This window comes from Dermacentor variabilis, chromosome 3 (genome assembly GCF_050947875.1).
Source record: "Dermacentor variabilis isolate Ectoservices chromosome 3, ASM5094787v1, whole genome shotgun sequence".
Taxonomy (NCBI): domain Eukaryota; kingdom Metazoa; phylum Arthropoda; class Arachnida; order Ixodida; family Ixodidae; genus Dermacentor; species Dermacentor variabilis.
In genome coordinates, this window is record NC_134570.1 from 164,173,851 (window position 1) to 164,190,897 (window position 17,047).

The 17,047-nt window shown below is 47.6% G+C and overlaps 1 protein-coding gene across 1 annotated transcript in view; it reads left to right on the top strand.

Annotated features, from left to right (window-relative positions):
- Window positions 1-877: 877 nt before the first annotated feature.
- LOC142576489 (uncharacterized) overlaps window positions 878-17,047 on the top strand; it is a 54,899-nt gene continuing 38,729 nt past the window's right edge. The window contains exons 1-4 of the mRNA XM_075686633.1: window positions 878-1,041; window positions 3,244-3,384; window positions 4,723-4,875; window positions 15,787-15,989. Of these exons, the coding sequence (XP_075542748.1) occupies window positions 973-1,041; window positions 3,244-3,384; window positions 4,723-4,875; window positions 15,787-15,989 (566 nt within the window). The 5' untranslated portion in view covers window positions 878-972. The remainder of the gene's footprint in view (window positions 1,042-3,243; window positions 3,385-4,722; window positions 4,876-15,786; window positions 15,990-17,047) is intronic.

A 17,047-nucleotide genomic window follows, 5' to 3' on the forward strand; every position in this document is an offset into this window, starting at 1 on the left:
AACTGGAATTTCCCTGGCGTAGTGAACCCTGTAAGAGAAAGATGATTGAGGTTTCTCTCACGAAATTACGTTGCCGCATCCTCTGCCTGGATTTCTACTTACACATGTCGGGTTTGGCTGCCTCCCCTATCTGCTCGTTTTGTAATGAGGGAGAGACAATCCATCACTTCCTTCTGTCTCGTCGCCAATTTTCTGCGGCAAGAAAAAAGAGTATTGGAAGTACTTTTTTGATGACTTGGTCTAACCCGCCGTGGTTGCTCAGTGGCTATGGTGTTGGGCTGCTGAGCACGAGGTCGCGGGATCGAATCCCGGCCACGGCGGCAGCATTTCACTGGGGGCGAAATGCGAAAACACCCGTGCGCTTAGCTTTAGGTGCACGTTAAAGAACCCCAGGTGGTCGAAATTTCCAGAGTCCTCCACTAGGGCGTGACCGCATAATCAGAAAGTGGTTTTGGCACGTAAAACCCCATAATTTAATTTTTAATGACTTGGCCTGGACTCGACAGAACCTGTAATTCTTTCGTTTGGGGTCTCCGCTTCGCGATTCAGTCACAGGCACGCTTATGTCCCGCTGTCCAAAAAATTCTTACCGAATCTAGCTGAATGCCCTGCTAAATTCTATCTTTTCCGTTTTGTGTACTCTTAAATTAATTGTTATTCGCTCGACATGAATTTATTGGTTTGATTTTAACAGACCACTCCACGTTATGCAGCGCTAAACTCATAGATGTTCGGAAAGTTGTTCACTATTAGTTGGAACAATCCACTCATTCCTTGACCCCCAATTCCGCACAGTGGGTAAGAGCCACAAACAAGCGACAAGAAAGAAGAGGAAGCAGAAGCGTCAAACGGGGGCCCCTTGCGGCGGCGTCTCACCACCGATGGGCCGGCGGCGGTCGGGTGTCCCCGGGCTCTGAGTCGCGGCAGCGCGGTCGGCGGGCCCGTCGGCCACAGCGAGCCCCCGTCACCGCCATGGCCGAGAACAGCGCCGGCATGGCGCTCACCGGCAGCGGTGGATTCGCCAAGGAGTCCATGAACGTCGTGAGTCCTCCCGCTTCACGCTCCTCTGATACCGCTTCCTCTACCGAGACTGTTGGCTGTGCAAAACTGTCCGCGCTCGTGAGCGCATTCGCGGGCCACGTGCCCTATCTTGGACGCAAAGCTGGATGAGCCGAGATGGCTGGTCGCTTCACCCGCGCTGTCTTCCCGCTCGCCTATAGCGTTGGAAGTCAGGTAATCCGTATATATATATATATGTATTATAAAGTGTCGAACACACGTTGCAGCGAGAGGCCTGGTGCAAGTAGTATCCTAAGGCAAAAGTGGTATTTTGAATGCGCTGTATAGATGTTTAGGCAGGTTTATCCAGGTTTATCGCGATTCAGTCACAGGCACGCTTAATGTCAACGACCACAAGCGTCCTTCTCCAACAAGGTCAGCCTTCATCGTGCCTCCTTACCATCGGGTTTCACACCCTCGGCACGTTCAACCTGAGCTTTGTGGTGTTTAAAACAACCTCAAGTGCGTTTTATGGTTCCAGGGATAAGAAAGAAGACCGACCTGCCTACCTTGGCCTTGAAGCAAGCAGCTCTGGATTGTTTGCACACTCTCTACTTTGATCGAGTCCACATATATACGGATGGCTCTTCAACTCAGACCAGCTCCACCAGCGCAGTGGTTATACCATCACGTTCACTAAGCATCCAATACAAGATTTCTCACTTGACAACATCGACCGGTTCGGAGCTGTTGCCCTCCGAGGTGCCGTTGATTATATTAATAACCAACCAGCAAATCGGTGGGCTATATTCAGCCATTCGAAGGCGGCCTTACAATGTCTTCTGGCATCTCTTCGTCGCGGGTCATGTGAACAACTCGTGTCGGAGATACGAGAAATGCACCATCACATGATCGCGAAAGGACACGACGTTGTGTTTCAGTGGCTGCCTGGTCATTGCGGTATCTCCGGCAACGACCTCGCTGACGAAGCTGCTAGGAAAGCACACGAAAGAGCAACCCTTGCTTCAATACCTTTATCGCGGACCGACGCAGCCCAACACTTAGGCAAGCTAGCGCACTCTTTGACATTGGAGAAGTGGCACACACCTGAATTCACTCAACATCGCTTGCATTCCTTTGATCCCTCTATGCAACTGCGGCTGTTACCAGGTCTTCCGCGAAATGAGGAAACAGTGCTGTGCCGCTTACGTTTGGGCGTCGCATTCACCAATGCTTATGCATTTCTGATTGGAATGGCTGATAGTGTCGAGTGCAATGCCTGCGGTGTCGAGGAAACCATAGAACACCTACTGTGCTACTGCCCATCTTTTGAAAATGAAAGGCAAGACCTCTGCACAGCTCTCAATCAGCTAGATGGAAGGCCGTTCACCTTGAACAAGATCTTGGGACCATGGCCTCGCATATCGCAGCTACAAAAGACCACAAAAGCGCTGCTGCGATATTTGAAAGCGACCGCATTGAGTCAGCGTCTGTGATCCGGACTGAGCGACAGACTGATATCTCCAGTGGACTTCCTCTTCTTTTAATCTTTCCGTCCCCTTTTCCTTTTCCCCAGTGTAGGGTAGCCAACCGGGCTCAGTCCTGGTTAACCTCATTACCTTTTATTTATCATTTTCTCCCTCTCTTTTATCCACACCCAAGGTGGGTTTGGAGTAACTGAGGAGCATTCTTCACATTATACTATTTACTCTTGGTGAATGTAGGACTAAGAGTAAGCGAACGCAGAATTCCTGTTTGGCTGAAAGAAATTATTGCGTGGCCTCCTTCCTCCTCGTTGTTTTCCTTTTCACCGTATGATAACTGGTCTGCACCAATGTAGGAGGATAGTACGTAGCTGAAAAAAAAATATTAAATACGTTATGATGCGATATTTCGTTCCTACATCCATTTAAATATCCTTCTAGTAGGTGCCGCAGAAATTTTCTTTCTGTATATCCGTGATTTTTCATTCTCGCTTTTCGTCGGCAAAACTTTATCAGCGTTCTTTTTTCTTTTCCGCCTCTTGTCAATTTTCTCTGTCTCTCATACCTTCTGATGAAGCCGGTGACAACGATTTGAAGGACCGAGCTTTTGCCGTGATTTTTCTGTTAAAGGAATACGAGCGCTAGGACTTCTGTCGCAGTTGCTACATCCTGCAATCTAGGCACATAAAATAAGCCCATAGGTCACATCTTGAGTGGCCCACCCTCTTAAAAGGCCACATTTGCTCGTGGTTATATGCAGATGGCCGACGGCTCACTGAACTGTGTCAGCGTTATACGGATGAAGGAGAACGACTACCTACTGCCGACAGCGGTGCTCTGCGATCACAGTCCCATAATCAGAGACATCGTGTGCGTCCAGAGGGGGGACACCATTCCCAGGGTGAGTTTCTCTGATTAAATAGTGCCAGAAGTGAACAATAGTGCAGAAAAACATCCAAACAATTTGTTGACACTCAACTGCAGTTAATCAAAAAAATTAAAAGTATAAAGCACAGCCCTACTTTCGTAGGGTCAGCTATAGACATTGGTCACTTGATGGAATGCAAAAGGGTTTGGCCTGCATGATGTACTATGGTATGCCTAGTACTAAATAACTCCTGGCATGTTGTCTCATTCCCAACCAAGGAAGGCGGGCTGCGGTTGAAATTTAAATATATGGGAATGTGTCGCCCTCATCTCTTGGTTGCTGCTCCCACTGGAGAGAAATCTAATTGGCCGTTGGTAATCAAGCGTGCTATGCTGCGTTGGTGTGCTACAGTACCACTCCTTGCTTTGTGATATACCACAGAACTATAGCCAATCGTTCGCTGCAAAGTCATGCATGCCGACGTTCGTGGCAGAATGAATAGTCAAATAGTCAAAACATTCACAAGCAGACAGGTAGTGCAAAAATTGGTGCTTGTTAATGTAAATGCATTCTTTTTATCCGTTTACTATATAACGATCTAGTTCTGAGCAGACGGTGCCGAAATTCGTGACATGATGCTGAGGTAGCACAAAATGGGCTTTAATGAAGGCGCAATCGGCACAGGAAAAGGACCGATTCTGTGTGCCAACTTTTATTTGCCTTCACTACTGTTCTCGTCATTGCTCCGCATTGTTTATGTTTGCGATAATCCAACCTAGCGAATTTGGTAACAATTTGTCTCGAGAAATAGCCCAAGCATGCGAAAATATTTTAGAGTGAGTGAGTTTTGCAACACAAGAATCTTTCAACCTCATCGTTGAACAGTAAGTCAGAAATTCCTGAAATGTCGCAATGGGAACTTTCCTGTCTTTTTACAGCTTAAGTATTTTTGCCTCACATTTGCGGAAAGTGCGCATGTGATATGCATGCACATTTAGATGGTATGCGTGTTGTACGCTGCGGCGATGCTTCGGCATTCCAAAATTTCCTGTATTATCTGATTCGCACTTCTCTGGAGTGGTCAATCAGCTGGCTTTGTCGCCATCCTTTTCAAACGCAAAGGAAAAAAGAAGCAGAGGCCGACGTCACAATGAGACCAGGCATGGTCAGGCCGCGTGCTGGGTCAGGTCGCATGCGTTGTAGGACAAACATAACTGCACCTCAGCAAAAAGATACCCCGTGGCGGTACCGGGAATGGTACAGTCCGCCGCTAGCCGCTCGGCTACTCTAGAGTAGTGCGATTCAGACTGTACATTGGCCTAACCACTCATTTATGCTGCCGTAAGAAACATCTTCAAACTTGGCCTACAGATTCACATCAAGGGCATCGATGACAAGACTTTCCGAGTGATCATGGAGTACATGCGAACAGGTCACGCTGAGATCAATGTGCAGAACGTCATCGACGTCTACCACGCCGCCAACAGCCTGCAGATCACGCCGCTCGAGACCATCTGCTGGAACGTGAGAACGTCTTTTCTCTTTCGCACACACGTGACATCCACCAGGTTGCCGTCGGTGCTTCAATTTCCCATGACGTTGGTCACGACTGAGAGCAAATTGCAAGGGAACGCTGTACTAAGATTTTAAAAATTCAGAGGTTTAACATCTCAAACCTACACAGGCTGTGAGGGACGGCGTTGTATGTTTTCCAGTTTAATTTAATATCAGCCACCTGGAGCGCTTCTTCACCCAAAGTACGCTACATGGGCATTCTCGCACATCGTCCCTATCGCAATGCGGCAGTAAAGATGGCGAATTGAACCCGCATCCTCATTGTCAGCAGCAGAATGCTACAGCGGGTGAGCCACCTTGCCGTGTTCCGGGCGCCTTCGAAGAGCGATGTTACTATGACTGTTTTTTGGGAAAGATCCACTTAGCAAGTAGTAATGCCGACCTCAAAATCACTGGATGCGTGTTCTCAAAAGCGAGACATTTCTCGGCTTAAGCTCGTGGTTCAGCCTTTCTTTGATCACCGGATCCTATCAGAACGGGATAATGTACGACCAAAGCACCTAGTAGCTTCTCGCTCCTTCTACTTGCGGAAAAATATGTAACATTGCGCACGCGTGCGAAGGAATGCGCGACGAAGGTAGTTGAACTCCTTGTGCGTTGTTGTGAAAACGCCATATCTCTGTACTGTGATTACGCTTTCTGAATTTTGGCGTGCCAGGAAGTCCTCTAATAAACAATAACAAAAAAATACAAATAAGCCAATGCAGGGACGCTGCCGCAGTGGGCAGCGTTGAACGTCTTGTGCGTGCTGCAGGTGGTGTATGGGCAATATAGGGTGCAGAAATGAAGTAACCAAATACAAAAGCTAGATTTGTTAGCCTTTTAGAAAGCTTACACGTCTAGCTTGTATAAAAGCTAGTGGGAGTATCCCAGTCTCATTTTACAATCGTTCTAACTCCATATCGCTAGTATACCTGTTTGTTTTGCAAAGGATGTTTGTGCACTAAGATAAAGAAATGGCACCTCGTTGGTGAGCGCGACGCTGTCCTTGGCCGCTAGAGCCCACCGCACTCGTAGATGGTTAGGGCTCCTGCATGGGCTTGCGCTCCCTGTGGGGACGGATGTCCCTCCGTGGTCAAATGTCTCGATGAGTATCTGTCTCGCTGCCAGACTCTTCTCTCGCCGTTTCTGTACGCTACGTTCGGAACGCTTGGGGCCACGACCGAGCAAGCATGAAATATGTCTGCAACATTTTGTACACCTGTAAGCCTTGTAACCCCTGATGAGCGCAGGTTTGAGTTCAATGGATTATAACTACTACGGCTGTGAGAGCTTTCTCAAACGCGACCACTTTAGCTCGGATTGGCATCATCATCATCAGCCTGGTTACGCCCACTGCACGGCAAGCGCCTCTCCCATACTTCTCCAACAACCCCGGTCATGTACTAATTGTGGCCATGCCGTCTCTGCAAACTTCTTAATCTCATCCGCCCGCCTAACTTTCTGCCGCCCCCTGCTACGCTTCTCTTCCCTTGGGATCCAGTCCGTAACCCTTAATGACCATCGGTTATCTTCCCTCCTCATTACATGTCCTGCCCATGCCCATGTCGCGGATTGGCAAAAGTACTGCAAATCTGTGCCTCTCTGAAAGCAGAGTGAGAACGCCATGCCTGGCGCAAAACAGCGCCATCTGTGCATGCGAAATATGAATGATCGAGTAACGGCTTTTTTCCTACACAATGATACCAATGTAAGGCATATGCGCGGTATGGTTGCGAAGATATAAGCGAATAATAGTGTAACAAGTTTTCGCCGTGTGCGGTTTCAGAAAACGACCCGTTCTGACCATTTCACCTCAATATATGGCGACCACAAGTACAGGGTCCTGAATATTTGGCTGCACGTGTTCAAAGAAAGATTTTGCTCTCACCGCTGCACTGTTCGTGCTCAAATTTTGCAGAACGGTCGCATTTTGGCGCCGACATCGTTTATTATAACATTTGGCGCAGTTAATTGCCTGCTTTCTAAGACAAATGCGGAAATTTGCCTGCTCTTATGGGGATGCGAGCTGCTGCTGCGACGGCGCAAGCATAAAGTTGTGTCGCCAACTGTCGTCTGCAGAAAGCAGCGTTTCATGGAAGGCAGTCGCCTGTTCCAGTAGCGGACAACATGCGGCAGCCCTCCCTGAATCGCTGCTTTCTGCAGATGACGGCAGGTAGCGACAGAAGTCTGTGCCTGGGCCAGCTTTTCAGACGCCGTTTTTCCCATAGACGAAAACAGTTTCTCGATTTTGTCTTAAAAACAGGTGACTAATCGTGCCAGGTGTTATACTAAACGAAGTCGACGCCAAAATGCGACCGTTCTGCAAAATTTGAGCAAGAACAGTGCAGCGGTGAGCGCAAACTCTTTTTAACACTTCCAGCCATAGATTCAAACCCTGTACAGTGAAAATTTGGGTTATGGGAAGCATGTTGTGGTTGGCTGGCTATCCCGCCTTATACAAAATATGAACACATGGAACTGAACCGTCCTCCGAGTGAGGCAAGCAATTACGTGTTTGTGTATGACGTAAGCTCGTCTATTCTGACGAGATCGACAAGACGACTGCATAGCGAAGGTAGAATTACGACGGCGTGGAAAACTATGACAGACCACAATTACACATAAATCTAAATGAGGGCAACAGCAGCGTGATCACCCCAAAAAACTTACAAACACGAGGTCGCGGGATCAAATCCTGGCCGCGGCGACCGCGTTTCGAGAGGGGCGAAATGCATGAACGCCCGTGTATTGTGTATTGAGTGCACATCGAAGAAAGCCAGGTTCTCAAAATTAATCCATAGTCCCTTACTATGGCGTGCCTCATAATCATATCGTGGTTCTGGCGCGTAAAATCCAACAACCTAACTTAATTTTCATTGGCGAATAATACAAGCTGTTTTGTTTGGTAAATGCCCCAAAACAATTTGTCAGGGCGATAGAATGGGAATTCCTATTATGGATGTATTTTATATACGATGCAACCAGCGTTCGGAATTGCAGCACATCACAACGTCAACAGGTGGAGGAGGAGGAGAAGCATTTATTTAAATAAAAGAAAGGACAAGCAGGTATCTTTCTGCTTGTGCGGGAGGCGCACTTAGTCCAGGGCTCCTGTGGCTCTTGCTGTCTCCAGGACCCGCCGCACCAGTTGCTGCTGGTTGCAAGGGTGCAAACTAGTCAGCACGGCCTCCTACTGCTCGGTCAAGGTCAAGGTCAAAAAGACATGCAGCGTTCGAAACTAGCGCGCGTTAGCGCTACTTTGGATCCGAGTCAAGCAGTCCTAACAAGCCTAAGTGAATCCTTGCAAAACCACATGAGTAGGCTCATATCTTCAGAATTACTCCTGTAATAAGTGAGCGCAACAGTTGGAATCCGCTAGCGTTAGATAGGGCTTTGTAGGCATCGATGGGAAAAGCGTTGGTCCTGCCATGGACATAAAGGTAGGCTGATGAAGGTGAATGGTGTTCTTGTATGCACCAATTAGATTTGAAAATGCAATCACTAGCGATTTCCTGGCGTGCCTGTTATTGTTTTTCGTGGTTTTATTGCGACAGCAAATATAGGGGCACTCTAAGCGCATTTCTGCCGTTGGCGTCGCCGTGAGGTTCTTTATGAAATCCAAGGGCGATAAACATTTGGAGGATGCTTAAGTTTCACATTTAGGAGTGGAACGCGCTAGCATTCAACGATCCCAGCAACTGCAGCTTATGTAACCGTAGTGTTTACCGGGAAACGCTGGCGGTGAACGCTGTGCACGAAGGCGAGCCTTCCGGTAGAAACACGGCCTCTTGCGTAGGCCGCAATGTGGCGGCGCCCAGCGCCATCTGGAGGTGTTGCAAAGAACCGAGCGCACCGCTTTATGGCCTTTGAGATTTGCGCACGCAAATATGCGAGGGCATGTCCGCTCTATGATTGACAGAGACGCTGTAACAACGGTTTGTGGTTTTTTTCTCGTTATGTTTTCTCGTATATTCAAATTACAATCCGACCCTATCATATGTGTAGGTTTTCTGTATTCGTACTTTACGATTTTTCTACGTAGATTAGCTGCAGCAGCTTGAGAAATTCAATTAGTTCAGTAACTTCCTTGCTCCACATGGAGGACCTGGGTGTGCGTGGTTCGAAATTATTTTTGCTGAAACGACGTCTGACGCTAGGCGCCGGACGGGGAACGCCGGCGCTGGATTTTCTGCTACACGGGGCGCTTAACGTTATCGCGTTAAAATCGTCGCCGCGCGCCGTATGTTGTATGAGTGAGTGAAAGTGTCCGAGGGCGATCCGGCGATTACGGCTCAATCTCGCACACAAAAGGGAGGAAAGCGGCGAGGAAGCGCGCCGTCTTCCGTCACACACAAGGCTCCGGGGGAAGGGTAGGGAGGGAGGGGGGGCGAGCTTTTTTCCCAGCGGACCCGGCGCTTGCGCGCGCACAATCCACAGCGCACTTAGTTTTCGCGGCTTAGTTCGCGTTGATGCGAGCGGCAGCACCAAGGTCAATTCGCGCGCTGCTGCTGCCGCGCTTAGGCTACACATTCACACTTGGTCTCGGAGCAGGCGGAAGGCAAGAAGTTGACAAAATCCGCCCGCCTAGGTGGCGAACCCAATCGCTCTCGGATGGATTTTTTCGTCCCGGCGATGCGGAAAGCCGTTCTGCTTCGCTGGAAGCTCCACTACCATTTAAACATGCAGTCGTTAAATTTAACATATTCGGTTGTTGATTGTCCACATGTAAGAAAAACTAGCTAAACGTATCCCAGCTATGTCTTCTTCCTCTTTCATGGTAGACCAAAATTAAAGACGACACGCGCAGTTGCACGAAATAATGGTGATCATCATCATCAGCCTGACTTTGCCCACTGCAGGGCAAAGGCCTCTCCCATACTTCTCCAACTACCTCGGTCATGTGCTAATTGTAGCCATGTTGTCCCTGCAAACTTCTTAATCTCGTCCGTCCACCTGACTTTCTGCCGCCTCCTGCTACGCTTCCATTCTCTTGGAATCCAGTCCGTAACCCTTAATGACCACCGGTTATCTTCCCTCCTGATTACATGCCCTGCCCATGCCCATTTTATTTCTTGATTACAACTAAGATGTAATTAACTCGCGTTGTTCTCTCACCCAATCTGATCTCTTCTTATTCCCCACCCCTTCACTTACACCCATCATTCTTCTTTCCATAGCTCGTTGCGTCGTCCTCAATTTAGGCACAACCCTTTTCGTAAGCCTCCAGGTTTCTGCCCCGTAGGTGAGTAATGGTAAGACACAGCTGTTAAGCACTTGAGGGATAATGGCAATTAACCTACTGTTCATGATCTGAGAATGCCTGCCAAACGCACCCCAGCCCATTCTTATCCTGATTATTTCAGTCTCATGATTCGGATCCGTGGTCACTACCTGCCCTAAGTAGATGTATTCCCTTACCACTTCCAGTGTCTCGCAACCTATCATGAACTGCTGTTCTCTTCCGAGGCTTAAACATTACTTCAGTTTTCTGCCGATTAATTTTTAGACCCACCCTTCTGCATTGCCTGTCCAGGTCAGTGAGCATGCATTGCAATTGGTCCCTTGAGTTAATAAGCAAGGCAATATCATCAGTGGATCGCAAGTTCGTAAGGTATTCTCCATTAACTCTTATCCCCAATTCTTCCCTATTCAAGTCTTTGAATACCTCCTGTAAATATGCTGTGAATAGCATTGGGGAGATCGTATCTCCCTGCCTGACGCCCTTCTTTATTGGGATTTTGTTGCTTTTTTATGGAGGACTATGGTGGCTGTGGAGCCCCTATAGATATCTTTCAGTATTTTTCATACGGCTCATCTATACCCTGATTCCGTAATGCCTGCATCACTGCTGACGTTTTGATTGAATCAAACGCTTTCTTGTAATCAATGAAAGCTATATATAAGGGTTGGTTATATTCCGCACCTTTCTCTATCGCCTTAATAGTGTGAATATGTTGTATTGTTGAGTAGGCTTTACGAAATCCTGCCTGGTCTTTTGGTTGAAAGAAGTCTAAGGTGTTCCTCATTCTATTGGCGATTACCTTTGTAAATACTTTGTAGGCAACGGGCAGTAAGCTGATCGGTCTATTATTTTTCGAGTCTTTGGCGCCCCCTTCCTTATGGATTAAGATTATGTTGGCGCTCTTCCAAGATTCCGGTACGCTAGAGTTCTTGAGGCATTGCGTATACAAGATGGATAGTTTTTCTAGAACAATCTTTCCACCATCCCTCAACAAATCTGCTGTTACCTGATCCTCCCCAGCTGCCTTCTCCTTTGCATATCTCCCGAGGCTTTCTTTACTTCTTCCGGCGTTACTTCTGGGATGTCAAATTCCTCTAGACAATTCCGTCTTCCATTATCTTCGTGTGTGCCACTGGTACTGAATAAATCTCCATAGAGCTACTCAGCCACTTGAACTATCTTATCCATGTTAGTAATGATATTGCTGGCTTTGTCTCTTAACGCATACATCTGATTCTTGCCTATTACTAGTTTCTTCTTCACTGCTTTTAGGCTTCCTCCGTTCCTGAGAGCATTCTCAATTCTATCCATATTATACTTCCTTATGTCAGCTATCTTACGCTTGTTGATTAACTTGGAAAGTTCTGCCAGTTCTATTCTAGCTGTAGGGTTAGAGGCTTTCATACATTGGCGTTTCTTAATCAGATCTTTCGTCTCCTGCGATAGCTTACCAGTACCGACTCTAACGTAGTTACCACCGAATTCTATTGCACACTCCGTACTGATGCCCATAAGACTGTCGTTCGTTGCTTCAACACTAACTCCTCTTCCTGAGGTAAATCCGAATGCCTGTTCTGTAGCTTGATTCGTAATTCCTGTATTTTCCCTCTTAGCGCGAACTCATTGATCGGTTTCTAGGGTACCAGTTTCTTCCGTTCCCTCCCCAAGTCTAGGCTAATTCGAGATCTTACCATCCTATGGTCACTGCAGCGCACCTTGCCGAACACGTCCACATCTTGTATAATGTCAGGGTTAGCGCAGAGTATGAGGTCTATTTCATTTCTAGTCTCGCCATTCGGGCTTCTCCACGAAATGATAGCCTTTAATAACTGATGGGCCAATGAATAAAGATACCGCTTGAAATGGTGCTATGAAAAGCGCAACCACTCAGACAAACATACGCAGGCTGGATCGATGTGGGCGAAAGCCGCTGTGGTTTCCACTGCAAACTCTTGTGAACACCTTGGACATGCGCGGAAAAGGTTTTCCGCCCGTCTTGGCCTTTCCGCCCGCTTGCCGCTTCCCAATTGTGAACGTTGCCTTACTCCAGCATTTTGGCAGCGAGTTTCCATGTCCATATAGTGAGATGTGTTCATGTGCGCGCGCGAGACAATGCTTGCTAATCTAGTTAGTATGCCTATGTTTACACAGTTATACGCTTGAAAAAACTGCTATCCTTACTTAGTATAGCTATCCCACTAATTTGCTAGCGCAATCGATAATTTTCCTTTCGGACGAAGCGGCGACTTTTTTATTACGATAGTAATTATATGGACAATTCAGGCAAATTGTCACTGCCACTGTTGCCGTGATGCTTCGTACTAAGTACAAGCGCAATAATATCACGCCACGCGCATCGTATCTTGCGCGAGAGTGAAGATGTGCCAGGGTGAGCCGAGAAACATAGTGGCTGGATGCGCGCTACTCTCCTGCGCTCAATGTTGGATATCATTTATGAAAGATGCTCAAGGCGAGGTGGCAGGGCAAGAACGTGAGCGAGTGGTATCATAGTCAAGTGCGTTGTGGGGACGGGGAGGGGAGAGGCTCAGGGCAGTGCGCATCTCCTCCTCCAGATCGACCATGGCTGCGCACGAATGTCCGCGAGGTTGAACACAAAAGGGACTTGCGTGTCCTACCTTAGAGGCAACCTGCGGAGTATTTAACGACTGGGCTGGCCGAGAAAGTTTGGTGACATTGTGTGCGCTGCCGTTCCGCGCGCCTAGATTTCGAAATCGGGTAGTTTAAACATTCGTGTACACGCTTAAGCGAGAGTAAGCACGAAACGTTCGTTTCCCGCTGCCAGGTCTCCTCATCAAGCGACTGTTATGACAGTGAGGGTTCACGGTCATCCAATGAGACATTTTCATGTTTGCCTGTGCACGCCTGACACCATGCTTGCTTGTTTAATAAGTAAGTGAATGATTACTGCGGTTTTTACGCACGATAAAACTGCGAACCTTACATCGAGTTGTTGCTCAATACAATGACTGCTATTACTTTCGATGACATGCCATTTGGACAAATTTTGCCTTCTTTGGTGCTTCTGCTTTCATTGCTTTTTGTCGAAGCTCTTTAAAGTGACGCAACACAGTAGTGACAAGAAACTGAGCGATTTATTGCTCTGCCCTTGAGCTTTAAATAAGTGAAAACTACGCTAAAACCCGCTCGTTTTTGCATCCCTGCTTGCTGATAAAGTCAGGCGCGTAAGGTGGTGGTGGTAACAACTTTATTAAAATTCTGCTGAGGTAAGACCTGGCAGGCCCGAGTCCTAGAATGGCCCCGCACGAGGAGCGACTCTTTCGGCCCAGGCAACGAGGGCTTGCTGTCCTCTTTGATCTGGTGTTCTCAGCAGCTCCTCCCACATCTGTTGTGTGGGAGTTGACAGGAGCGACTACACTCGCGCCCCCAAAGAATGTGATTTTGGGTAGTCAATGTTTGATTTGTGCAGTTTTGACATATTGGGTTCCATTGTCCATTGGTTATTATGGCCAGTCAATGTGGGCTTGCGAACAAATTGGTTTGCTTTCGACGAAGAATCCAGGCTTGTGCTCGCTTGAAGCTTGCGTTTGGAGGCGTATATATTGGCCTTTTGTGCTTGTCGTAGTTTATTTCGAGGTATGTCGCCGATGCCTCATCCATGGGATCCGAGTCTTAGGGGTACACTTCCCGGTTGATCAGACGTCGCGTTAACCACTGCACCTCCTCATTCTCGTCGATTCCCCAAATGGGCAGGGACCCATACTAGTTCAAGAACCTTTTTATTTCTGAAGTCCCGTAGAACACGCGCCCCGCAGACGCCTATGCTGCTTCTCGAAAAGTTGACGATTGCGCTTTCGGAGTCGCTTATGACGGTTTGCACGGAGGGATCCGCGATGGCCAAAGCAATGCAAGTCTCTTCCACTTCCACGGTGGACGGTGTTTTCATGATCGCGGCGTTAAGGCTACTTCTCTCTCCGGTCATGACACTCACTACGTAACTTTGCTGATCTTGCTTTGCTTACATTGACATACACGGTGTGCTGGTTGTTTTGGTACCTTTCTTGAAGGGCCTTGACTCTGGTTGTTTTGGTACCTTTCTTGAAGGGCCTTGACTCTGGCAGACTGCCTGTTGTCGGGCTTGCCGGAAAGCATGTGCCTGGGTAAAGGTTTGATAACCAACTGCGGCGTTTGAGCGCACCGAGTAGTGTGGTTCGTCCTGCTGAATTCCATAATGGGATTCTGTCCGACTTAACTCAGAATGACCTTGCCAGTTGCGGTGAGGGAGAATTGTTCCCGCTAGGTCGGTTTTGTGGGTCTCCATGAGTTCGTCTAGGGCACTTAGCTCAAGTAATCATTCAGTGTTCCCATACCTAGGGAAGTATAACAGTTATTAACACCGCGGCTTCGCTCGTTAACCATCTGCTTCGGGGGTATCTTTTTTTCTTTGTATAATGTTGTTTTTGTTTTTATGATGCATGAACTTATCTGTCCGAATAAGACTTGCAACTTCCAATTGAGATGATTATTGGTTTTTTCATTGTAGTACACATGTATTGTTATACATTCCTGGTAGAAACCCTGCACAGAGCTGGCAGTATTCGTAAACAAAAATAATAAATAATGTAAGCTTATGTTCACTTAAAGCGCAAGTAAGTCTTCCTACCGCAGCGTCTCATGGTTGCCAGGACGATTTTGCCTTTATCTTTCACACGCTCCCAGCAGTCGGCTATTTTATCCAGCCAGCTCATCCCCTCTCCTTTCACAGCCACTGAAATGGTTTATATATTTAATTTAAAAACACGCACAGATCATTCAGCACCCAGTTTCAGTAAGCATAGCCCAAGTCTGGGACGATCTACTCACCTACATTGCCTTGGTGACTGACCAGTTCCAATTCAAAACTGCCGTAGAAACATACCATTCTTCATGAACTGTTTGTGCCGCCATTGTGTAAAGTCACGCATAACCTTAAGGTGTAATAAATAAATGAAGCAAGAGAGACGGCATGTCTGCCTTTACAACATGTACAGTTTTCCGGCGATTGTTGGCAGCAAGCCACCAAACCAAAACCATTGAGGCCCGCATCCGATGGTATCAGCCCATGCCCAAACTTCAAAAGCAACTGACTATTGTGAGCCGCTGTTGAGCTGCTTGAAGGCAATTAAGGATATTTGCGCACATAAGAGACGGTGTTTTCTTGCAAAACATATGCACATGAACGCGGCAGAGTTGTCGTGCAACTGTGAAAGTATACGGCAGCATGAAGCACGTAAGAGCTAGGTCGTAATTGAATGGGGTAGCGATAACGTAAAACTATTCCACTCCTGTTATTCCGAATCCAGCCAATAGTCCTCCGTGATTGGTCAAGTTTTTTTCAGTTTGAGCATTCTTGATCAACCACGAAAGGGCTCACTGCGGATTTGCCTTAAAACATAGTAGAACAGATGTGTTTTCTCAAGTAGAACTACAAATACAACTGCGCCAAGTGAATGCAAGAACAGAGAATGGGTATCATGCTGAGTGAAGGCCACTTTATTTGCACGTGCTTTATACTTATCGTCCAATTTTACACCGTGTACTATTTTTCTAGCTCATACAGGGAAACGTTAAGGACCGAACTTCAGCACCCTCTGCTGGTGGGTTGTTGTGCTGTGCAGAAAGTGTTCGAGAAGGAACCCATGGAACGGAGCCTTCCGGCCTGGATCGCCGCCAAGCGGCTGAACATGCCGAGCGAAGAGAAGCAGCTGTTCCGCTACATCACGCACAACTTCGACGAAATCTCGAAGACGGAAAGCTTCTATGAGCTGGACGCCACGCAAGTCAAGGAGATTCTACGTGCCGACGTCATCAAGGCCGACGAGTGCGTAGTATAGAGCGGCGCTTGCATTTTTCCCTTTCGATAAGCAGTGTCTAAAGTTGATGGCCAAGATGCATTTCTGGCTCCGCATTTGTATACAACAAGTGGTGTCGAGAACGCAACGTCTATGACGTGTTTCCGCCTGCCAAAACTGCTTCCGCCGCATTCAACCAGCACAGGCATACCCTCTTAACATCCGTTATTAAAATCCAGAGGTCGCCACCCTATGAAGCAGGGATTTGGGCACCGCCTATTCTCAAAATCATAGCCTTCGACACTCGTGTTTCTGACTCGGAAGTAATCGCAGCTAGGGCGCGCATTTGGACAGCAGCTATAGAAAATTTTCGATTTCATCAAGTTTAATAGGTGTAATGACGAACGGTATATTCAGCTGCCTTGGTAGATTGAGCGCCTTGAATCACGAACAGGCTAGGAGTTTCGTAAGCGAAAACATCAGCGAAGTAACGAAAACAAAAAGAAAGGATGGCGCCGTCCCACTGAAATTTCCGTACAAATCCACTGACGCTAAAAATTTTAGGAAGCGCCTGCTCGTGGCTCGGATAGCTTCTTTTTAAATATGGCTGATCCCTCTTTCATAGTGTTACGCGAACGAAGGATGGAACACTGAAGACTATTTACGATGTATACTTACAAAAACAATTGCAGCGCTAGCCTGTACAGCCGACAGCTCGAGACCCAGGAGAAGTTCGTCTTCTTTGTCGGGGCTCCCGCGAGCATTGCCCGAAAAAAAAACACAAGCAATATGCACGTATAGCATTACCCCAGGTGGCAGAAGCACCGTCCTAGTGCGCCTAGTTATCGGCGTCACCGGGATAGTAATGAGGCTTGAGGCGTGCAACATGCACATCATCAGAGGAATGTGGGGCAGATGCGGCACTGGCTCTGACTGGGGCAATTTCATACACAACTGAAGTCACGGCACGCAACACTCGGTATGGGCCTGCGTACCGAGACAGGCTTTTATCGTACAGCCCAACGTGACTGGTGCCAGAGATCCAGGAGAAAAGTGCATGTCTCTGTGTCGCCAATAGTACAAACAC